Source organism: Macaca thibetana, chromosome 16 (assembly GCF_024542745.1).
Source record: "Macaca thibetana thibetana isolate TM-01 chromosome 16, ASM2454274v1, whole genome shotgun sequence".
Taxonomy (NCBI): domain Eukaryota; kingdom Metazoa; phylum Chordata; class Mammalia; order Primates; family Cercopithecidae; genus Macaca; species Macaca thibetana.
Genome location: NC_065593.1, coordinates 25,727,292 through 25,749,926, shown reverse-complemented (window position 1 = coordinate 25,749,926; position 22,635 = coordinate 25,727,292). Strand labels below are relative to the sequence as shown.

Sequence of the window (22,635 nt, the reverse complement as noted above, 5' to 3'; positions counted from 1 at the left end):
GAGGTTCTGGGTCTGTAAACTGGCTCAAGTCTGGAAACCGATTGAGGAGTCATAATTCTGTTTTTTAGAATTCAAATTAGTCTTTTGTTCATTCAACCTAGAAGTTTTCTGCTTGTATAAATTAAGTGAGAGTGCAGTAGGCTTCCTATCAATTTCATTTTTAGGAACACCATGACTAATTAGCTAATGCCAGAGCTCTAAATGAGTCAGACTATTCTTTTTTTTTTTTAATTTATTTTTTATTATTATTATACTTTAAGTTCTAGGGTACATGTGCATAACGTGCAGGTTTGTTACATATGTATACTTGTGCCATGTTGGTGTGCTGCACCCATCAACTCGTCAGCACCCATCAACTCGTCATTTACATCAGGTATAACTCCCAATGCAATCCCTCCCCCCTCCCCCCTCCCCATGATAGGCCCCGGTGCGTGATGTTCCCCTTCCCGAGTCCAAGTGATCTCATTGTTCAGTTCCCACCTATGAGTGAGAACATGCGGTGTTTGGTTTTCTGTTCTTGTGATAGTTTGCTAAGAATGATGGTTTCCAGCTGCATTCATGTCCCTACAAAAGACACAAACTCATCCTTTTTTATGGCTGCATAGTATTCCATGGTGTGTATGTGCCACATTTTCTTAATCCAGTCTGTCACTGATGGACATTTGGGTTGATTCCAAGTCTTTGCTATTGTGAATAGTGTCACATGTGTCTTTATAGCAGCATTATTTATAAGCCTTTGGGTATATACCCAGTAATGGGATGGCTGGGTCATATGGTACATCTAGTTCTAGATCCTTGAGGAATCGCCATACTGTTTTCCATAATGGTTGAACTAGTTTACAATCCCACCAACAGTGTAAAAGTGTTCCTATTTCTCCACATCCTCTCCAGCACCTGTTGTTTCCTGACTTTTTAATGATCGCCATTCTAACTGGTGTGAGATGGTATCTCATTGTGGTTTTGATTTGCATTTCTCTGATGGCCAGTGATGATGAGCATTTTTTCATGTGTCTGTTGGCTGTATGAATGTCTTCTTTTGAGAAATGTCTGTTCATATCCTTTGCCCACTTTTTGATGGGGTTGTTTGATGGGGTTGTTGTAAATTTGTTTGAGTTCTTTGTAGGTTCTGGATATTAGCCCTTTGTCTGATGAGTACATTGCAAAAATTTTCTCCCATTCTGTAGGTTGCCTGTTCACTCTGATGGTAGTTTCTTTTGCTGTGCAGAAGCTCTTTAGTTTAATGAGATCCCATTTGTCAATTTTGGCTTTTGCTGCCGTTGCTTTTGGTGTTTCAGACATGAAGCCTTTGCCCATGCCTATGTCCTGAATGGTACTACCTAGGTTTTCCTCTAGGGTTTTTATGGTATTAGGTCTAACATTTAAGTCTCTAATCCATCTTGAATTAATTTTCGTATAAGGAGTAAGGAAAGGATCCAGTTTCTGCTTTCTACTTATGGCTAGCCAATTTTCCCAGCACCATTTATTAAATAGGGAACCCTTTCCCCATTTCTTGTTTCTCTTAGGTTTGTCAAAGATCAGATGGCTGTAGATGTGTGGTATTATTTCTGAGGACTCTGTTCTGTTCCATTGGTCTATATCTCTGTTTTGGTACCAGTACCATGCTGTTTTGGTTACTGTAGCCTTGTAGTATAATTTGAAGTCAGGTAGTGTGATGCCTCCAGCTTTGTTCTTTGACTTAGGATTGTCTTGGAGATGTGGGCTCTTTTTTGGTTCCATATGAACTTTAAAGCAGTTTTTTCCAATTCTGTGAAGAATTGGTAGCTTGATGGGGATGGCATTGAATCTATAAATAACCTTGGGCAGTATGGCCATTTTCACGATATTGATTCTTCCTATCCATGAGCATGGTATGTTCTTCCATTTGTTTGTGTCCTCTTTTATTTCACTGAGCAGTGGTTTGTAGTTCTCCTTGAAGAGGTCCTTTACATCCCTTGTAAGTTGGATTCCTAGGTATTTTATTCTCTTTGAAGCAATTGTGAATGGAAGTTCATTCATGATTTGGCTCTCTGTTTGTCTGTTACTGGTGTATAAGAATGCTTGTGATTTTTGCACATTAATTTTGTATCCTGAGACTTTGCTGAAGCTGCTTATCAGCTTAAGGAGATTTTAGGCTGAGACAATGGGGTTTTCTAAATATACAATCATGTCATCTGCAAGGAGGGACAATTTGACTTCTTCTTTTCCTAACTGAATACCCTTGATTTCCTTCTCTTGCCTGATTGCCCTAGCCAGAACTTCCAACACTATGTTGAATAGGAGTGGTGAGAGAGGGCATCCCTGTCTTGTGCCAGTTTTCAAAGGGAATTTTTCCAGTTTTTGCCCATTCAGTATGATATTGGCTGTGGGTTTGTCATAAATAGCTCTTATTATTTTGAGGTACGTTCCATCAATACCGAATTTATTGAGCGTTTTTAGCATGAAGGGCTGCTGAATTTTGTCAAAAGCCTTTTATGCATCTATTGAGATAATCACGTGGTTCTTGTCTTTGGTTCTGTTTATATGCTGGATTATGTTTATTGATTTGTGAATGTTGAACCAGCCTTGCATCCCAGGGATGAAGCCCACTTGATCATGGTGGATAAGCTTTTTGATGTGCTGCTGAATCCGGTTTGCCAGTATTTTATTGAGGATTTTTGCATTGATGTTCATCAGGGATGTTGGTCTAATTGCCGCTTTGCCTGTGCTGTCCATTAAGGCAGCTACGCCCACCTTGCCTTTGACGGTCAAGAGTTGCCACTTGGCTCCTGCCACCTCAGGAGCCAATTATTCCCACTGTATTTAAATTTTGTAGTTGAGTGACTGTGGTTCCCAATGTCAGATCTGACATACAGAGAAGAGCAATTACAGGGCTCTTCAGAGATGCAGTGCTGCCCTCACAAATCTATTTCTCAAGGCATTGGTCAAGGATATATCTTCTGGACCCTCCCAGTTGGGATGAGTAGGTCTAAAATGACTAATCCACCATCCCAATCTCCCTAAGCCTTTAGATCCCTTTCTCTACATTAAACCAAGTGAGATCAGGCATTTCCAGCTCACTCACAGTGGGCCATCTTTTAATCCATATATCAGCTAACCAAGCAAATAATCTATTAGAACCTTTTTTAACTCCCCAAGCTGCAACATTATATGCAGAGTCCCTACTTTGTGGTCCCAAATAAATAAATTCAGCCCAATCCAACTCTATTTTCCTTCCATCATTATCCCACACCTTTACTATCTATTCTCATGCCTGTTTTCCAGATTTGTTTATATAAATTAGAAAACTCAAGCAGTTCTTTTCAAGTGTAGTGCACCTCCTCATGGGTCACACTCTCAGCCTCACCTCTAGGGACTTGCCAGGACTTTAGTCTGGTTATAGGTCTAGAAGCAAACAGGGATGTTGGGGGTGGTTCCTGAGGAGAATCAACATTATCTTGCTTGGCAATTGCCTCAGGGGAGGCCATCACTGTTGCCTCAGGCAGCGCAGACTTTATCTCTTCAGACAAAGGTGGAAAGGCTGATGGCAGCATGGCTCCAGGAGGGGATGCTGCCGTTACTGGGAATGGGGAAGCTATTTCTTCTGGCAAAAAAGGTTCATCAGAGTTTACAAACTCAAGAGTCCCCAGATTCATCAGGGTCCTCCCACAGATCCCCTTTCCAAGTTGCAGGGTCCCATTCTTTTCCAATCAATGCCCTTACTTTAACAGTAGACACCTAGCGAGACTGTGCACGCACCTTTCATTGTATGTCAGACACTTGCACGGTAAGAGCTTGTATCTGTTCTTCCACAATTTCAGTTATTTCTCTACAGGAGCTAAGACTCTCACTCAGGGCAATCTGAGCAGTATCTGCTTCTGAAGCCGGGACACAGAATCCCTGAGTTCATCATTTTCTTTCATCACTTTGTCCACCGAATTTAGGAGCAACCAACCAGCTTCATTATGTTTTTGGTTCTCCATATATGGTCAAAGGTATTATATATAGAGTCACTAAACTCCTTGCCTCTTACTAGGGGTGAATCAGGAGTGTCAAATGCATTTATTTTGCATAATTCTCTCAACAGTTCATGCCGACGACTATCAGTGTTCTCTACACTATTAGAAGTAGAGTCCTTAGCATTTGGGGGTCTAATCATATTAAGCAGCAAACTCTAGAAACCTCCAAACTAAAAAACTCCATCCTTAATATTCTGTTCCTCTAGAACCACTCCTTGTACCAAAATCTCTATTAGGGTTCTCTAGAGGGACAGAACTAACAGAATATTTATATAAATGGCATATTAAGTATTAACTCGCACAATCACAATGTCCCACAATAGGCTGTCTGCAGGCTGAGAGGCAAGAAAAGCCAGTCCAAGTTCCAAAACTGAAGAACATGGAGTCTGATGTTTGAGGGCAGGAAGCATCCAGCACAGGAGAAAGATGTAGGCTAGTAGGCTAGGCCCATCTCTCTTTTCACATTTTTCTGCCAGCTTATATTCTAGCCATGCTGGCAGCTGATTAAATGGTACCCACCCAGATTAAGGGTGGGTCTGCCTTTCCCAGCCCACAACTCAAATGTTAACCTCCTTTAGCAACACCCTCACAGATACTCCAGGATCAATACTTTATATCCTTCAATCCAATCAAGTTGACACTCAGTATTTATCATCATACCTACTATTTTGAAGGGCTCCAAAACAATCTACCATGAAAAATGGTGTCCTCATAATGGAAAAGTTGAGATATACACCTAAGTGGAGTAACACACAATCACAGACTCTCAAGGATTACCTGGTTCATTTATTTACCCTTTAATGTATACATTCCCTACCTAATACTTCTACAAAGTAATAAATCATTGACCTGATTCTGAACATCTCCATCTACAGGCAAACCATGAAGGAACCCATCTCATGTTTAGCCACCTAAGAGTATTTCTCCAAAACCAGCAAAAAATGAAAAAAAAAATTATTTGCAAAACAAACTGCATATTGAAATTTCAGTAAAACTCTAAGATTAATACTCAGTTCTTTTTTTTTTTTCAATCGCCTAGGTGATTATTTAAAAAAATTTTAAGAGCCTCCTAGAATTACCAGGTGTCACGGTGCCAATTTCACTACAGATGGTATATGCAAGAGCCTTACCTTCCTGGCAAAATTCTTTGAAAACTGTTCTAAAATACCTCAAATGAGTTACTACATAATTTCAGTAGCACCATATGGACACACACCTAAGTACATGCAAATAACACACTATAAAAGTGATGAAGTCAAGTAGGGCAATCCTTGCAGTGAGTATTAGAGAAACTACATTTAATATTAACAGAGGTACCATTTAGTCTTCTCAGATAAAAGAATGAAACTAAGGGATTATTTTAAATCTTTGATCATTGACTGGTATTATTTATCCCTCTGCCAAATAAAATTACGTATGAGTATGTCTCTTCTAAGTCCATCAAACAAAGAAACCTAAAATAATTTAAATGGTGCCCTGAAATAGCTTGCTGAAATAATAAGCCTAAAGTAATACACACCTCGAGTAAAATAAACTGCTTCACATCTAGATATAATGGAAATAATTCTGCCCTCCTTACCTTATTCATGTTGTTTTCATCAACCACATCCTTGGATATATCCTGGATTATTTCTGGACACAAGATAAGGAGAATGATTTGTAGTGGCCAAACTGCTGCTTTACGTTTGGTGCTTTCAGCAAAACCATCCACCAAGTCAAACAGCTTTTCTGCACATTCTACATGAAAAATATATTAAATGACATTATTAGATAGGAACAAAATCCCTGGCATTAAAGTAAAAGCTGACACTATGTAAAAACCCAAGGGCATGGCTCACGTCTATAATCCCAGCACTTTGGGAGGCTGAGGTGGGCGGATCACGAAGTCAGCAGATCGAGACCATCCTGGCTAACGTGGTGAAACCCCGTCTCCACTAAAAATACAAAAAATTAGCCAGGAGTGGTGGCGGGCACCTGCAGTCCCAGCTACTCAGGAGGCTGAGGCAGGAGAATGGCATGAACCTGAGAGGCGGAGCTTGCAGTGAGCCGAGACTGCGCCACTGCACTCCAGCCTGGGAGACAGAGCAAGGCTCCATCTCAAAAAAACAAAAACAAAAAAACAAAAAAACCGAAGGGCAACACTTTTAAAAGATAAACATGGAACTAAACATGGAACTTCATTTAAGCAACTACACAAATGCATTCTGGTAAGTAGACAAGCAATGTAATACTGTCTATGTGTTAGAAGAGCTATCTTGATCTATCCTGGAAAAGCCCACATTTTAGAATGGATGATCGTGTATTTGGTCTCACTGGGCAGGCCCTTACGCAAAGTGTGATGTACCCAAGCAACAAAGACCAAACAGCTTCCCAAAAAGAATCACCAAAGTTCTCCAGGAGTCTGTATTCTCTGCCTTGCAGTTGTGTCTTACATCATAGGTAAGAATATTACTACTTTATATGCATCTCCCTAAATACAAAATAAAGCTTCAGAGCACATGCTTCTCCACAACAAAGAGCCAAACATCCCATCCTATCACAACTCTAAAGATCTGACCTTCATTTCAGACTACTTTGTTTGCTCCAAGGAAAGGAAGAGGGTTGGGCGTAATTTGGAAATGTAAGAGAAAAACAATATTTCCTATTTGACGCCAGTTGACAATAGAAGATGTAAAAGCACCTTTATAACAAAAATAACTTGGAAAATGATAGGTTTTTATGTCACAAGTAGGCATTTAAAAGACAAAAAAAAAAAAAAATCAATCTTATCCTTACCAGCCATATCAGTCTGTGGGATCTGGTATAGTTTTGTAAATTCATCTGGATAATTTTCTACCCAGTTCCAAAATGCCTATAAATAAACAAACACATGTCTTTATATGAAAGCAGTGATCTTTTGTAATATAGTAAATAAAATGTCACAAACTTCTAACTTCCTTCATAATAATATTACAATGTATTCTTCCTGAAAATTAATGTGAAACTATCACTCAAGTCATAACTTTTTGATTCAGGATGCTAACGACAGCAAATTTTATCACCGAAAACAAAATTTTAATACCAGAGAGGTTGTAACTTACCTTTTCCAGGCTATTTATAACTGCTAACTGTGCAACCTTCTTTAGGGCTTTAAATTTAAATGCTGTTTCTGGAAAAAACACAATTTTTAAAAATTAACTCTAGAATAAGTTAACACAAATACAACTCAGAGCAAAATAACTTTCCATTTACTTATTACTTTTGCTCCAATGTTATCTGTAAGCAATGAAAGGTAAAGACACCTAACACAAACCCAAAACTTGATAGTTGCCTGCTAGGAAAGAAAAATTCCAAAACAGCAAATATGTCTTGGACATCAATGATTATGAGCTTCTTCCTTTGTTTTTAATAACTTGCTTTTTCAAAAAAAGTATAAAACACATACAGGATATTGATTCTTCCTATCCATGAGCATGGAATGGTTTTCCATTTGTGTCCTCTCTTATTTCCTAGAGCAGTGGTTTGTAGTTCTCCTTGAAGAGGTCCTTCACATCCCTTGTAAGTTGTATTCCTAGGTATTTTATTCTCTTTGTAGCAATTGTGAATGGGAGTTCACTCATGATTTGGCTCTCTGTCTGTTATTGGTATATAGGAATGCTTGTGAGTTTTACACACTGATTTTGTATCCTGAGACTTTGCTGAAGTTGCTTATCAGCTTAAGGAGATTGTGGGCTGAGATGATGGGGTTTTCTAAACATACAACCATGTCATCTGCAAACAGGGACAATTTGACTTCCTCTTTTCCTACCTGAATACCCTTTATTTCTTTCTCTTCCCTGATTGCCCTGGCCAGAACTTCCAATATTATGTTGAATAGGAGTGGTGAGAAGGGGGCATCCTTGTCTTGTGCCGGTTTTCAAAGGGAATGCTTCCAGTTTTTGCCCATTCAGTATGATATTGGCTGTGGGTTTGTCATAAATAGCTCTTATTATTTTGAGATACGTTTGATCAATACCTAGTTTATTCAGTTTTTGGCATGAAAGGGTGTTGAATTTTATCAAAGGCCTTTTCTGCATCTATTGAGATAATCATGTGGTTTTTGTTGTTGGTTCTGTTTATGTGATGGATTGCTTTCATTGATTTGTGTATGTTGAACCAGCCTTGCATCCCAGAGATGAAGCCAACTTGATCATGGTGGACAAGCTTTTTGATGTGATTGTTGGATTCAGTTTGCCAGTATTTTATTGAGGATTTTCGCATCAATGTTCATCAGGGATATTGGTCTAAACTTTTCTCTTGCTTTTGTGTCTCTGCCAGGTTTTGGTATCAGGATGACGCTTATAAAACGAGTTAGGGAGGATTCACTCTTTTTCTATTGTTTGAAATAGTTTCAGAAGGAATGGTACCAGCTCCTCTTTGTACCTCTGGTAGAATCTGGCTGTGAATTCATCTGGTCCTGGACTTTCATTGGTTGACAGGCTATTAATTATTGCCTCAATTTCAGAACTTGTTACTGGTCTATTCAGGGATTCAACTTCTTCATGGTTTAGTCTTGGCAGGGTGTACATATCCAGGAATTTATCCATTTCTTCTAGATTTTCTAGTTTACTTGTGTAGAGGTGTTTATAGTATTCTCTGACAGTAGCCTGTACTTCTGTGGGATCGGTGCTGATATCCCTTTTATCATTTTTTATTGCATCTATTTGATTCTTCTTTCTTCCTTCCTTATTAGTCTGGCTAGTGGTCTATCTATTTTCTTGATCTTTTCAAAAAAAACCCGCTCCTGGATTCATTGATTTTTTTTCTTTGGAGACAGAGTCTTGCTCTGTCGCCCAGGCTGGAGTGCAGTGGCGCGATATGGGCTCACTGCAAGCTCTGCCTCCCAGATGCATGTCATTCTCCTGCCTCAGACTCCCAAGTAGCTGGGACTACAGGCACCCACCACCATGCCTGGCTAATTTTTTTGTATTTTTAGTAGAGATGGGTTTCACTGAGACCAAGGCAGGCAGATCATGAGGTAAGGAGATTCACTGATTTTTTGAAAGTTTTTTCGTGTCTCTGTATCCTTCAGTTCTGCTCTGAACTTAGTTATTTCTTGCCTTCTGCTAGCTTTTGAATTTGTTTGCTCTTGCTTCTCTAGTTCTTTTAATTGTGATATTAGGGTGTCAATTTTAGATCTTTCCTGCTTTCTCTTCTGGGCATTTAGTGCTATAAATTTCCCTCTACGCAGTGCTATAAATGTATCCCAGAGGTTCTGCTACGTTGTGTATTTTTCTCATTGATTTGAAAGAACATCTTTATTTCTGCTTTCATTTCGTTATTTTCCCAGTAGTCATTCAGGAGCAGGTTATTCAGTTTCCATGTAGTTGTGTGGTTTAGAGTGAGTTTCTTAATCCTGAGTTCTAATTTGATTGCACTGTGGTCTGAGAGACTATTTGTTATGACTTCCATTCTTTGGCATTTGCTGAAGAGTGTTGTACTTCCAATTATGTGGTCAATTTTAGAATAAGTGCGATGTGGTGCTAAGAAGAATGTATATTCTGTTGATTTGGGGTGGAGAGTTCTGTAGATGTCTATTACATCCGCTTGGTCCAGAGCTGAGTTCAAGTCCTGCATATTCTTGTTAATTTTCTGTCTCGTTGATCTGTCTAATGTTGACAGTGGGGTGTTAAAGTCTCCCACTATTATTGTGTGGGAGTCTAAGTCTCTTTGTAGGTCTCTAAAGACTTGCTTTATGAATCTGGGTGCTCCTGTATTGGGTGCATATATATTTAGGGTAGTTAGCTCTTCTTGTTGCATTGATCCCTTTACCATTATGTAATACCCTTCTTTGACTCTTTTGATCTTTTTTGTTGGTTTAAAGTCTGTTTTATCAGAGACAAGGATTGCAACCCTGCTGTTTTTTGCTTTCCATTTGCTTGGTAAATCCTCCTCCATCCCTTTATTTCGAACCTATGTGTATCTTTGCATGTGAGATGGGTCTCCTGAACGCAGCACACTGATAGGTCTTGACTCTTTATCCAGTTTGCCAGTCTGTGTCTTTTAATTGGGGCATTTAGCCTATTTACATTTAAAGTTAATATTGTTATGTGTGAATTTGTTATTATGATGCTAGCTGGTTATTTAGTCCGTTTACATTGTTACATGTGAATTTGTCACTATGATGCTAACTGGTTATTTTGTCCATTAGTTGATGCAGTTTCTTCATAGCATAGATGGTCTTTACAATTTGGTATGTTTTTGCCATGGCTGGTACTGGTTGTTCCTTTCCATGCTTAGTGTTTCCATCAGGAGCTCTTGTAAGGCAGGCCTGGTGTTGACAAAATCTCTCAGCATTTGCTTGTCTGTAAAGGATTTTATTTCTCCTTCACTTATGAAGCTTAGTTTGGCTGGATATGAAATTCTCGGATGAAAATTCTTTTCTTTAAGAATGCTGAATATTGGCCCCCACTCTCTTCTGGCTTGCAGGTTTCTGCCTAGAGATCCTCTGTTAGTCTGATGGGTTTCCCTTTGTGGGTAACCCGACCTTTCTCTCTGGTTGCCCTTAACATTTTTTCCTTCATTTCAACCTTGGTGAATCTGACGATTATGTCTTGGGGTTGCTCTTCTTGAGGATTATCTTCGTAGTGTTCTCTGTATTTCCTAAATTTGAATGTTGGCCTGCCTTGCTAGGTTGGGAAAGTTCTCCTGGATAATATCTTGAAGAGTGTTTTCCAACTTGGTTCCATTCTCCCCGTCACTTTCAGTTACACCAATCAAACATAGATTTGGTCTTTTCACATAGTCTCATATTTTTTGGAGGCTTTGCTTGTTTCTTTTTGCTCTTTTTTCTCTAATCATGTCTTCTCGCTTTATTTCATTGAGTTTATCTTCAATCTCTAATATCCTTTCTTCTGCTTGATCGATTTGGCTATTAATACTTGTGTATGCTTCACGAAGTTCTCGTGCTGTATTTTTCAGCTCCATCAGGTCATTTATGTTCTTCTCTAAGATGGTTACTCTAGTCACCAATTCGTCTAATCTTTTTCACAGGTTCTTCGCTTCCTTGCATTGGCTTAGAACATGCTCCTTTAGCTCCAAGGAATCTGTTACTACCCATCTTCTGAAGCCTACTATTGTCAATTCGTCAAACTCATTCTTCGTCCAGTTTTGTTCCCCTGCTGGTGAGGAGTTGTTATCCTTTGGAGGAGAAGAGGCATTCTGGTTTTTTTTTTTCAGCCTTTTTGCACTGGTTTCTCCCCATCTTCGTGGATTTACCTACCTTTAGTCTTTGATGTTGGTGATGTTGATACTATTCCTTTCTTAGTTTTCCTTCTAACAGTCAGACCCCTCTGCTGCAGGTCTAGAGTTTGCTGGAGGTCCATTCCAGACCCTGTTTGCCAGGGTATCACCAGCGAAGGCTGCAGAACAACAAAGACTGCTGCCTGTTCTTACCCATGGAAGCTTTGTCCCAGAGGGGCACCCGCCAGATGCCAGCCAGAGAGGATATAAACAAATGGAAAAACATTCCATGCTCAAGGATAGGAAGAATCAATATCGTGAAAATGGCCATACTGCCCAAAGCAATTTATAGATTTAATGCTACCCCATCAAACTACCACTGACTTTCTTCATAGAATTAGAAAAAACTACTTTAAATTTCATATGAAACCAAAAAAGAGCCTGCATAACCAAGACAATCCTAAGCAAAAAGAACAAAGCTGACTTCAAACTGTATTACAAGGCTACAGTAACCAAAACAGCATGGTACTGGTACCAAAACAGATACATAGACGAATGGAACAGAACAGAGGCCTCAGAAATAACACCACACATCTACAACCATCTGATCTTTGACAAACCTGACAAAAACAAGCAATGAGGAAAGGATTCCCCATTTAATAAATGGTATTGGCAAAACTGGCCAGCCATATGCAGAAAACTGAAACTGGACCCTTTCCTTACACCTTATACAATAATTAACGCAAGATGGACTAAAAACTTAAAAGGAAGACCTAAAACCATAAAAACCCTAGAAGAAAACCTAGGCAATACCATTCAGGACATAAGCATGGGGAAAGACTTCATGACTAAAACACCAAAAGCAATGGCAACAAAAGCCAAAATTGACTTGGCTTTTGTTGGGATCTAATTAAACTGAAGAGCTTCTGCACAGCAAAATGAACTATCACGGAGTTCAGGTATCCTACAGAATGGGAGAAAATTTTTGCAATCTATCCATCTGACAAAGGGCTAATATCCATAATCTACAAAGAACTTAAATTTACCAGAAAAACACAAACAACCCCATCAAAAAGTAGATGAAGGATATGAACATACACTTCTCAAAAGAAGACATTTATGCAGCCAACAAACATATAGAGAGAAAAGCTCATCATCACTGGTCATTAGATAAATGCAAATCAAAACCACAATGAGATACCATCTCACACCAGTTAGAATTGTGATCATTAAAAAGTCAGGAAACAAAAGATGCTGGAGAGAATGTGGAGAAACAGGAATGCTTTTACACTGTTGATGGTAGTGTAAATTAGTTCAACCACTGTGGAAGACAGTGTGGCAATTCCTCAAGGATTTAGAACTAGAAATACCATTTGACCCAGCAATCCTATTACTGGGTATACACCCAAAGGATTATAAATCATTCTGCTATAAAGACACATGCACACGTATGTTTATTGTGATACTGTTCACAACAGCAAAGACTTGGAACCAACCCAAATGCCCATCAATGATAGACTGGATAAAGAAAATGTGGCACATATACACCATGGAATACTATGCAGTAGGATAAAAAGGTAAGTTCTTATGTTCTTTGCAGGGACATGGATGAAATTGGAAACCACCATTCTCGGCAAACTAACACAAGAACAGAAAACCAAACACCACATGTTCTCACTCCTAAGTGGGAGGTGAACAATGAGAACACATGTACACAGGGAGGGGACCATCACACACCGGGGCCTGTTGCGGGGTGGGGGGCTAGGGGAGGGATAGCATTAGGAGAAATACCTAAGGTAGATGATGGGTTGATGGGTGCAGCAAACCACCATGGCACATGGACACCTATGTAACAAACCTGCACATTCTGCACATGTACCCCAGAACTTAAAGTATAATAAAAAAATTTTAAAAACATATACAGGGCCAGGCCCGATGACTCACGCCTATAATCTCAGCACTTTGCAAGGCAGGAGTGGGAAGATAGCTTGAGCCCAGAATTTCAAGGCTACAGTATATTATAACCATGTCACTGCATGCCAGCCTGAGCGACAGAGCAAGACTCTGTCAAAAAAAAAAAAAAAAAAAAAAGAAAGAAAAAAGAAAGGAAGCAAAAGCATAAGTGTTCAAGAGAAATTTTTAAAACCATCAATGATTCTATCATTTGGAGACAATCACAGTTAACATCTGGTGGTTTTTCTTCCATCACTTTTCCTATGCATGTAGAAAACAAATATATTTAACATAATTGAGATCATGTAGGCTATACCAAACCCGTTCTTTTTACATGGTGTCCCTAATTTTTTCTGTCAGTAAAAACTCTTCATGTATATATATATATATATGTGTGTGTGTGTGTGTGTATGTGTGTGTGTATATATATATATATATATATATTTTTTTTTTTTTTTTTTTTTTTTTTTGAGATGGAGTCTCGCTCTGTTGCCCAGGCTGGAGTGCAATGGCGCAATGTTGGCTCACTGCAACCTCTGACTCCCAGGTTCAAGCGATTCTCCTGCCTCAGCCTCCCTAGTAGCTGGGATTACAGGCGTGCACCACCACATCCAGCTAATTTTTGTATTTTTAGTAGAAACGGGGTTTCACCATGTTGGTCAGGCTGTTCTCGAACTCCTGACCTTGTGATCCACCCACGTCGGCCTCCCAAAGTGCTGGGATTGCAGGCGTGAGTCACCCCACCTGGCCTATTTTTGATGGCTCTATATGCAATAGTAACTATTACACAAACAAAACATACCATGTATTTTTAGTTAATTCTTTTGGAATCTTAATGCTTTCAAAATATTACAGATGAGCAAACTGTGTGTCTAAGGTTACAGATTTAATAAATGACTGAATTGGGCTTTAATATCAAAGTCTTTTCAGTATGCTTTGATGTCTCTCATAATATTTAAGTCATTGTATTAAGTTACTGGTTATTTAAATGTTTTCCAGTTTTAACACTGAAGTTATTCCTGTTATTTCACTATTATAAATAACATTAATAAATACTTTTTTATCAAAATATTTTCCCATATCACTGCTTATTTAAGATAAGGAATCTCTAGAAGTGTCCAGTCACAGAGATGAATATTTTTAAGGCCCTTCATAAAGATTACCAAGTTGCCTTTCATTAGGGTTGAGCCAAATGCTGCTATCACCAAGCAGCATACGAAAGTGCCCTCATCGTATCTTTGTCATCACAAAAGCATGTTCATTTTCTTTATTTTGTTAATTGGATTGTTCAAAATAGTAGACTGCATTTTAACGCAAGTAACAGTAAACGTTTCTCTATATAAATATATTGGGTATTTTAATTTCTTCTTCTATAAGTTTATAGTCTACATCCAGAAAAAGATTTATGTCTGGAGAAAATGACCTGTCTATAAATAATTTTACTGGCAATGGTCCCTCTGCAAAGAACTTCTCCTGTTGACTTTTAATGAAGTGATAAAGGTTTTTATTACATCTATATAAGTGTCTAAGAGAGAGATGAGTCTTTTTTCTGGATGTGCAAATAAGTTACTCTCCAAATCAGTTTCTAAAAGTACTCCTTTGAATTCTCTTTGCTCTCACCCTCCATTGATTTCCAAATAATGACATTACACTTCACAGTGTTCTTTAGCAACAACTTTACCTTTATGACATCTTAAATGGGTTATATACTGTAATCTATTCTCAAAGCCAAAGTATCTTCCAGTTCTACAAGTTTCTTGTTGGATACCCTACTGATACCTCAAACTCAGAAGATCTAAAACTGAATTTATCATTTTCCTGGTCAAACCCTCTCTTCTGCCATCAACCTGTCCTTCCTTTTTCTGCTCTAATCAGCTTATTCTGCAATATTTGGTGATTATCTAACCTCATATATCTAAATTGACTACCAAATGCTATGTATTCCATTTATTTTTCCTATTTTTTAGATGGAGTTTCAGTCTTGTTGCCCAAGCTGGAGTGCAATGGCGTGATCTCGGCTCACTACAACCTCCGTCTCCCAGGTTGAAGCGATTCTCCTGTGCCTTAGCCACCCCAGTAGCTGGGACTACAGGCGCAGGCCACCATGCCCGGCTGTTCTGTTCTGTTCTGTTCTCTATTCTTTTCTATTTCTATTTCTATTTCTATTTTGAGACAGAGTCTCGCTCTGTTGCCCAAGCTGGAGTGCAGTGGCAGGATCTCGGCTCACTGCAAGCTCCGCCTCCCAGGTTCACGCCATTCTCCTGACTCAGCCTCAGGAGTAGCTGGGACTACAGGCGCCTGCCACCACGCCCGGATAATTTTTTGTATTTTTAGTAGAGATGGTGTTTCGCTGTGTTAGCCAGGATGGTCTCAATCTCCTGACCTCATGATCTGCCCGCCTTGGCCTCCCAAAGTGCTGGGATTACAGGAGTGAGCCACTGCACCCGGCCCATTTTTTTGTATTTTTAGTAGAGATGGGGTTTCACCATGTTGGCCAGGTTGGTCTCAAACTCCTAACCTCAGGTGATCTGCCCACCTCCGCCTAACAAAGTGCTGGGATTACAGGCGTGAGCCACCGAGCCTGGCCTCCACTTCTTTGAATAGCTATCAAACTGGTCCCCATCCCCATCCTACCCCATTCCATCATCTGGATATCCACAACTCTCATTATTTCTCACTTATATTACTGCATAACCAAGTTCCAGAAGGTCAGGTCACCCTCTACCAAGCCATCATGCAAATTTCAAGCAAGGTGGTATATCTAAAATAAAATACTGATTAAGGTATTCCCCACCTTAAAGCCTTTCTATCACTTCCCATGGCCACTAAAATAAAGCTTCATAACTCATAAGCACAACAGTGCAGCAGTCAAGTATTTTGGTTCTAGAGATGAACAGATGTGAACTCAATCTTTACTGATTGATTACTAGCTCTGTAACTTTGGAAATTTACTTAGGCCTCAGTTTCCTCATCTACACAGGAGATGATAATACTAGTATTGCTTCACAGGGTTATTGCAAGAATTGATGAGAAAAGGCATGCAAACTGCATAGCGCAAGGCCCAGCACAGACTGAAAATGTAACAAATGTTTTTCTCCCTCTCTTTCTCGATATATCTATTGAGATATAGACATTATCTATATATCCAGATCTATATAGTATACATAGATAGATCTGGATATATATGTACAGATCGATATATCTATATACAGTATATCGAGAGAGAGAGAGAGAGAGACAGAGAGACAGAGAGACAGACAGAGAAACAGACATACAGACAGGATCTCACTCTGTTACCCAGGTTGGAATGCAGTGGCACGATCATGGCTTACTGCAGCCTCAACCTCTTCCTGGGCTCAAGTGATCCTCCCACCTCAGCCTCCCAAGTAGCTGGGACTACAGGTGCGTGTCACCACACCTGGCTAATATTTTTATTTTCTTGTAGAGATGGGGGTCTCTCTATGTTGCTCAGGTTCAAGCAATCCTCCTGCCTCAGCTTCCCCAAAGTGTGGGAATTACATGTGCGAGCCACCAGGCCTGGCCATATTTTTATTAAAATGATCTGACCTATTATTGTACCTTCACATCTTGCTCATCTCCCATCCCCTCAGACAAATATATACTTCTTCTCTCACTTTACACTCACCCTATTTAAGTTTATCATAGCTTTTTTTGCAAATAATTTGATAATGATATCATTTGTCTCATAAACCATGCCATGAGCTCCTTAGGGACAGAGTCCCTATTTTATTAATTTTTGTAATCCCAGCACTTAGCATGGCTTCTGATACACAGTTTCTCAACAAAAGCTTGTTGAATTGTATTTAAAACACATTACTACCTTTACTACTCATTATTGAAAGGGTGCATTCCTTTTATCACTGTCACCAAGAGCCATCTTTTGCTGACCTATTTAATATTGGTTTTACACTTCATATATTTATCAGCATATACTCTAAATTTATGTTCATGAGGGAGCTGCATTCAATGGGAAAGTTACTACAGTATAAAAGAAAGTCATTTATCCACATATTCAATTAGTTTCTCTTATTTGGACAGAAGAGCCATTTCAATTAATTATTATGGATTGAACATTTCTATTGTTTTAAACATCCATTCACAGGCAACCTGGGCTAGACTTGTTTCCAAAACATCACTGAAGAGTTATGAAAATCATAAAATCCCACTAATACTTCTTAACTTTAACTTATAGAGATCTCTAAATTTTACCATTCAGTTCCTCAACTGCTCAATGCTTAATAATAGATATTAAAATCTTGTAAATCTTAACTATTAATTCAATGGTGGTTTATTATAATCCAAAATAATTGCTGTCCACATGTTCCTATCTTGGCATAACAGCTAAAATCATCCCTATATTTTCCTTTATTAAAGTTATTGAACACTGATTTAATTGCTGCTTGGTTTCACAATGGTAATGACCTAAAATCATAAATTATGAACAAGAGCAATATAAATAGAACACAGCTTTATATTATTCCTCTATACAGGTATTGCCTTTTCACATCTCTGGTGAGATAGTTATTGAGTTTAAAGCAAATATTAAGAAAACAAAACCAGGTATTTTGAAAATTATATTGCAGAACTGACGTTTTTGAAGCTAACATTCAATCTGTTTTAGGTCAGATATTAAAAATGCTATTGTTTGACAATTCCTTAAGTTACAAATAAAAATATGTGTGAACTGTATAAGGTTTCATATCTAAATTAGCCAGGGTCTAATAATGCCAAAAACTAAAAAACATTTTTTGTAAAATGAAATTTAGATATTCATACTCAGTTTATGAATACTCATTGATATCTGATTTACATGAACACATCACTGCTTACCACAGAATTTATCTCAATTCCTCCTGATCATACTCAGTTTATGAATACTCACTGATATCTGATTTACACGAACACATCACTGCTTAACACAGAATTTATCTCAATTCCTTCTGATAGTTTATTTCAATCCACATAATCATGTAAAGTAATTCCAAAGCTTTAAAGTCACATATTAGGTGTTATAATACATGGAACTACTATTGACATGTTTAACAATGAGACAAAACTAGGCAATGGAAGGTTAAGGGACTTTGTAATGCTGTAAAGTCAGTAAGAGAGCTGAAAACAGAAATATCAGAAATGAAATCTCTGGCTCACTTCATCCTCTCACCATAACATCACAATCTCCTCATTCCATTCGGCAATAAAACTTTGATATCCTACTACAGACAATCTTTGTAAAGCGCTATAATAGCTAAACAGATAGCTTCTATAACCTATAGCCACCCTTGGGAAATCAAATTTCAGAAAAATGAAATAAGAGCACCCTCGCATTCTCTGTATTGAAAACAAAAATTGTAGTTAAGCAAAACTTTCCATTGCCAAGATTTAAAAGGCTCATTTTCTCTACTGCATTATTTTCAAAGATTGAAAAATAATTAACCATATGTTATTACTGGCTATTTCACAAGGAAATGTCATTATGAAATCCAGTTTGGTGTTCTAGTTCAGCACAATTAATATAATTAGTACATTCATGATACTGGTTTTTGACCTAGTGATTTTTTTTCAGATATATTATACATTTAAACTTACCCTTCAGGAGTCGTTTTAATTTTGCACAATCCACATTGATATACTGTAACAATTCTATATCATGAACATCAACATTGTCTTCTGAACAAACAGTTAATTCCTGTAACCTAAAAAGTAAAAACCAAAAATAACTTATCAAATTAAGTATTAGGGGCCAGGTGTGGTAGCTCACACCTGTAATCCCAGCACTTTGGGAGGCCAAGGCAGGAGGATCACTTGAGGCCAGGAGTTCAAGACCAGCCTGGGCAACATAGCAAGACACCATCTCTACAAAAAAAATACAAAAATTAGCCGGGCATGATGGCACACACCTATAGGTCCAGCTACTCAGGAGGCTAAGGGAGGAGGATCTCTTGAGCTTAGAAGTTTGAAGCTGCAATGAGCTGTGATCACACCGCTGTACTCCAACCTGAGTAACAGAGTGAGGCCCTGTCTCTTTAAAAAAAAAAAAAACAAAAAAAGTCTTAGAGTATCTCTAAATTCTGAATTCAACAGATTCTTCCCCCAAAGATGAGTTCATAAGAGTAAAGACACATATAAAAATAAAGCCATAAATATTTCTTATAAAATCCTAAAGGAACATAACTAACTTAAAGGATATGATAAAAGAAACCATGATAATCCAGTAAACGTAGCATTGTAGTATCCTTATCCTTAAGACTGAGGTGTCTAAATGATATTTCCAACTTTCGGCCAGGGTTCTTTGGGAAAATCATTTAATTCCAGGATGGGGGCAAGAGATCTACAAGATGAGGGCAGGTCACCTTGGGCTTGAAAACAAGGAAACTATCAACAACTATCAGAGTCATGTCAAGTATCACACAGGTATGGACTTTAGGCATCTCAACTGTCAAAAATGGGATAATCTGAGGATCAAAAGAATTATGTCTACAATGGAAATACATACAATAAATTAAAATTCACAAGCCTGTTGTAATACTGAAAGAAAAAACTTCATGGGTAACCTTTCGCAACTGTTAGGGTACCAACTCGTTCTGATAATGAAAAATGAAAGTCAAGTCTGTATCCTGCATTCCCTACATGGACTCTATGGCAAGATAACTAAACACACAATGAAGCAAAAATCTTTCACAGAAGTCACAATTTTAAAATAATGAATGACAGAATAGAAAACTTCATTTTGCAGCCCCCAGTGAAGTGGAATCCAGGCAGTGATCATCAGTGATTACCAAAAACATTAGGTACAAATTTATGGGAAACTGTATAATGAATGCATAACACTGATAACATCGAAATCCAACCACTGATCATAACATTAAAAGTCAGTAATAGGACATGTTTCCTGATGTGATGCTTTAGGAACCACACAGCATCATCAGTAAAGTATTCTTGTCCTCCCAGCCAAATGAACCTGAATCCAGTGAAACCCAAATACAGAATGTAGAAAGTTTTATAAGGCAAATAGCACAGTCCAACAAATAAACGGCATGAGAAAAAAAGGAGAGCAAGGTGAAGAAATGAAGAAATGATACAGATTAACAGAGGCTCAGGAGAAATATCAACCAATTGCAAAGTATGCATCCTGTTTGTATCTTAATTTGAACAAAACAAATAAAAAAGCCATTTCTGAGATAATGAAAAAAAATTAAACACAAATTTGGCAATACATGATATTAAGGAATTATGATTCTTGATAGGTATGACAATACTATAGTTAAATGCTTAAAAATCTATTTATTAGAGATATATACTGAAATATTTACAGGTGAAATGATGTCTGGGGTTTGCTTTAAATTACTGAAAAGGGAGGAAGAGAAATCATAGCATGCTGGAAACAGTTAAAGCAGGGTAAGAGATGCATGGGGAACTGAGGTACTGTTCTCTCTGCTATGTGTATGTTTTAATTTTTCCACAATGAACAGTTTTCAAAATTCATATTTCAAATTACAAGTAAAAGTATAATTTTAATTAAAAGTAAAACTATAATAAGTAAGCTGGATTTTACTAACTTCTACTTATATCAACTAGATTTCTGAAACATGAATGAAACTTTATATTCACAGGGTACATTTACTTTGTATTTGAAAACTGAGTAAGCCTTTTTTCATTGCACTTTTCAGCTTGTACATGTACATGTGTTTATGTAATTATTTGATTAATATCCCTCCTTCACAGTAGAATGTAAGCTTATAAGGACAGGAATATCTGTTTAAACCAAAGCTTCTCTTATGCTGAATATGAAGTTATCACAAATGTAGAAAAATTTAACACTTAACAAATATGTAGATACTTTTAAACTGATAAAAGAAATTCACTTAGCCTAAATGTTAATAAAAGCAATTAAACTTTTCTTCCATTTTACATCAAAAACCACAGCGCTCAGATTTTCAAAAGTTGGTATTGCTAACCTATTAAATTATGCTACCTAATGAGGCATACTCATTATTCATATTAATAGACATCAAAAACATAAGCAGCACAATTAAATTGCTAACTTTTATAAATGCAGCAATAGAGATATGGAGAAAAGGCACAAATACTATGTGGTCTTATAATTTATAAGAAGTAACTTGAATTTCAATCATTTAGTGCAATTTGCAACTGAGTTATTAATCATTACACTAAACCTTCAGTTGATAAGAATGTAATCAATCCTATTCTTTCTTCTCAAATTTTCCTTTCACTCACTTTAGCTTTAATTAGCCTACAGCTAACAGTAAAACTATTCTAAGCACTTACATGAACACTCTTCCTATCATCAGGGTAAGAAAAGCTCAGCATTTCAAGCTGGGAATGAGGTTGTCCTCAATGCTAAAAATTCCACAGCTGCTGCAAAGAGCATAGAAATATGGAGTACGGCTCCTTAGAAAACACAACATCACAGATCAGCAACACCAACTTTTCAAAAGCTGACTCTTGTGTTTGCTTGTGAAAAATGGAAGAAAAATTTTGTCACTTTTATAGTCTGGTACCCGTATTGGGAGCAGGTATTTTGTGAAGGTTAAACATCATTTCTGAAGCAGAGAAATCAGATAAAGGGTAGTCTGAGCAAAAGAAATGAAGAGTAGAAAACCCATCACTAAACCATCTAGAAAGACTAGGCATACTGAAAGATACTTTAAATGTATAGGTCCAGAAAAGAAGAAAACTGAAAACCAGAGAGTTAAGTGCATGAGTACATGGTCTGGCCCTGCAACAAAGGAAAGATGAGTGAGGTTTTTGATCTCCTTAACCTAGAAGCTTGGGGCTTAACATCCACATGGAGACTGGATATAAAACCTTGTAACCTAATAATTCAGGATTCTAACCGGGGCCCTGCATAAAATATGAACTAGAAAGAACAATGCACTTCCCCCACCGCCACCACTCCCCCACAAAAAAAAAAAAAAAAAAGAAAAGAAAAAAGAAAAAAATCTACCAGCACAAAGAAGCTTACCTGCTCTGCCTAAACTTTGGATAAAGTGAAAAAAGTCATCTAGAGCTGTTTACCTTCTAAGAGTTTACGGTTCAAATTTATACTGCCCATACAGGGTGGGACAGAGAAATTAAGAAAAAAATAGTTCCAGAACTGGGCACCTGGCAAATGCAAATGCAAAACCATCACTAGAACATTCCCTCAGCCCAAGACTACAAAAGATTCTCAAAGAAAATATAGGCCCCACTAAAGATAACTTTCCAATCAAGGATTCCAAAACTGAGATGAAACAATTCGCTATGAATGAATCAGCACAAACAAATCAATATTAAATAATACTAAAGAGAATGTAAAATATGTTTTAAATGATCAGAGACATAGAAAAAAACTGAAAACTATTTTTATAAAAGGAGTAAGAAACCATAATGAACAGATTTATACAGAACCAAATAGTAAACTGTAAAGAACCAAATGACGTTTAAAGTCATTGGGTTTTCTGCTTCT

The 22,635-nt window shown here is 37.7% G+C and overlaps 1 protein-coding gene across 5 annotated transcripts in view; it reads right to left on the bottom strand.

Annotated features, from left to right (window-relative positions):
* NF1 (neurofibromin 1) overlaps nucleotides 1–22,635 on the bottom strand; it is a 293,463-nt gene that overhangs the window by 192,282 nt on the left and 78,546 nt on the right. For all 5 annotated transcript variants that reach the window (XM_050763771.1, XM_050763772.1, XM_050763768.1 and 2 more), the window contains exons 5-8: nucleotides 18,756–18,862; nucleotides 7,076–7,143; nucleotides 6,771–6,846; nucleotides 5,575–5,732 (exon numbers count right to left, since the gene is read on the bottom strand). In XM_050763771.1, the coding sequence (XP_050619728.1) occupies nucleotides 5,575–5,732; nucleotides 6,771–6,846; nucleotides 7,076–7,143; nucleotides 18,756–18,862 (409 nt within the window). The remainder of the gene's footprint in view (nucleotides 1–5,574; nucleotides 5,733–6,770; nucleotides 6,847–7,075; nucleotides 7,144–18,755; nucleotides 18,863–22,635) is intronic.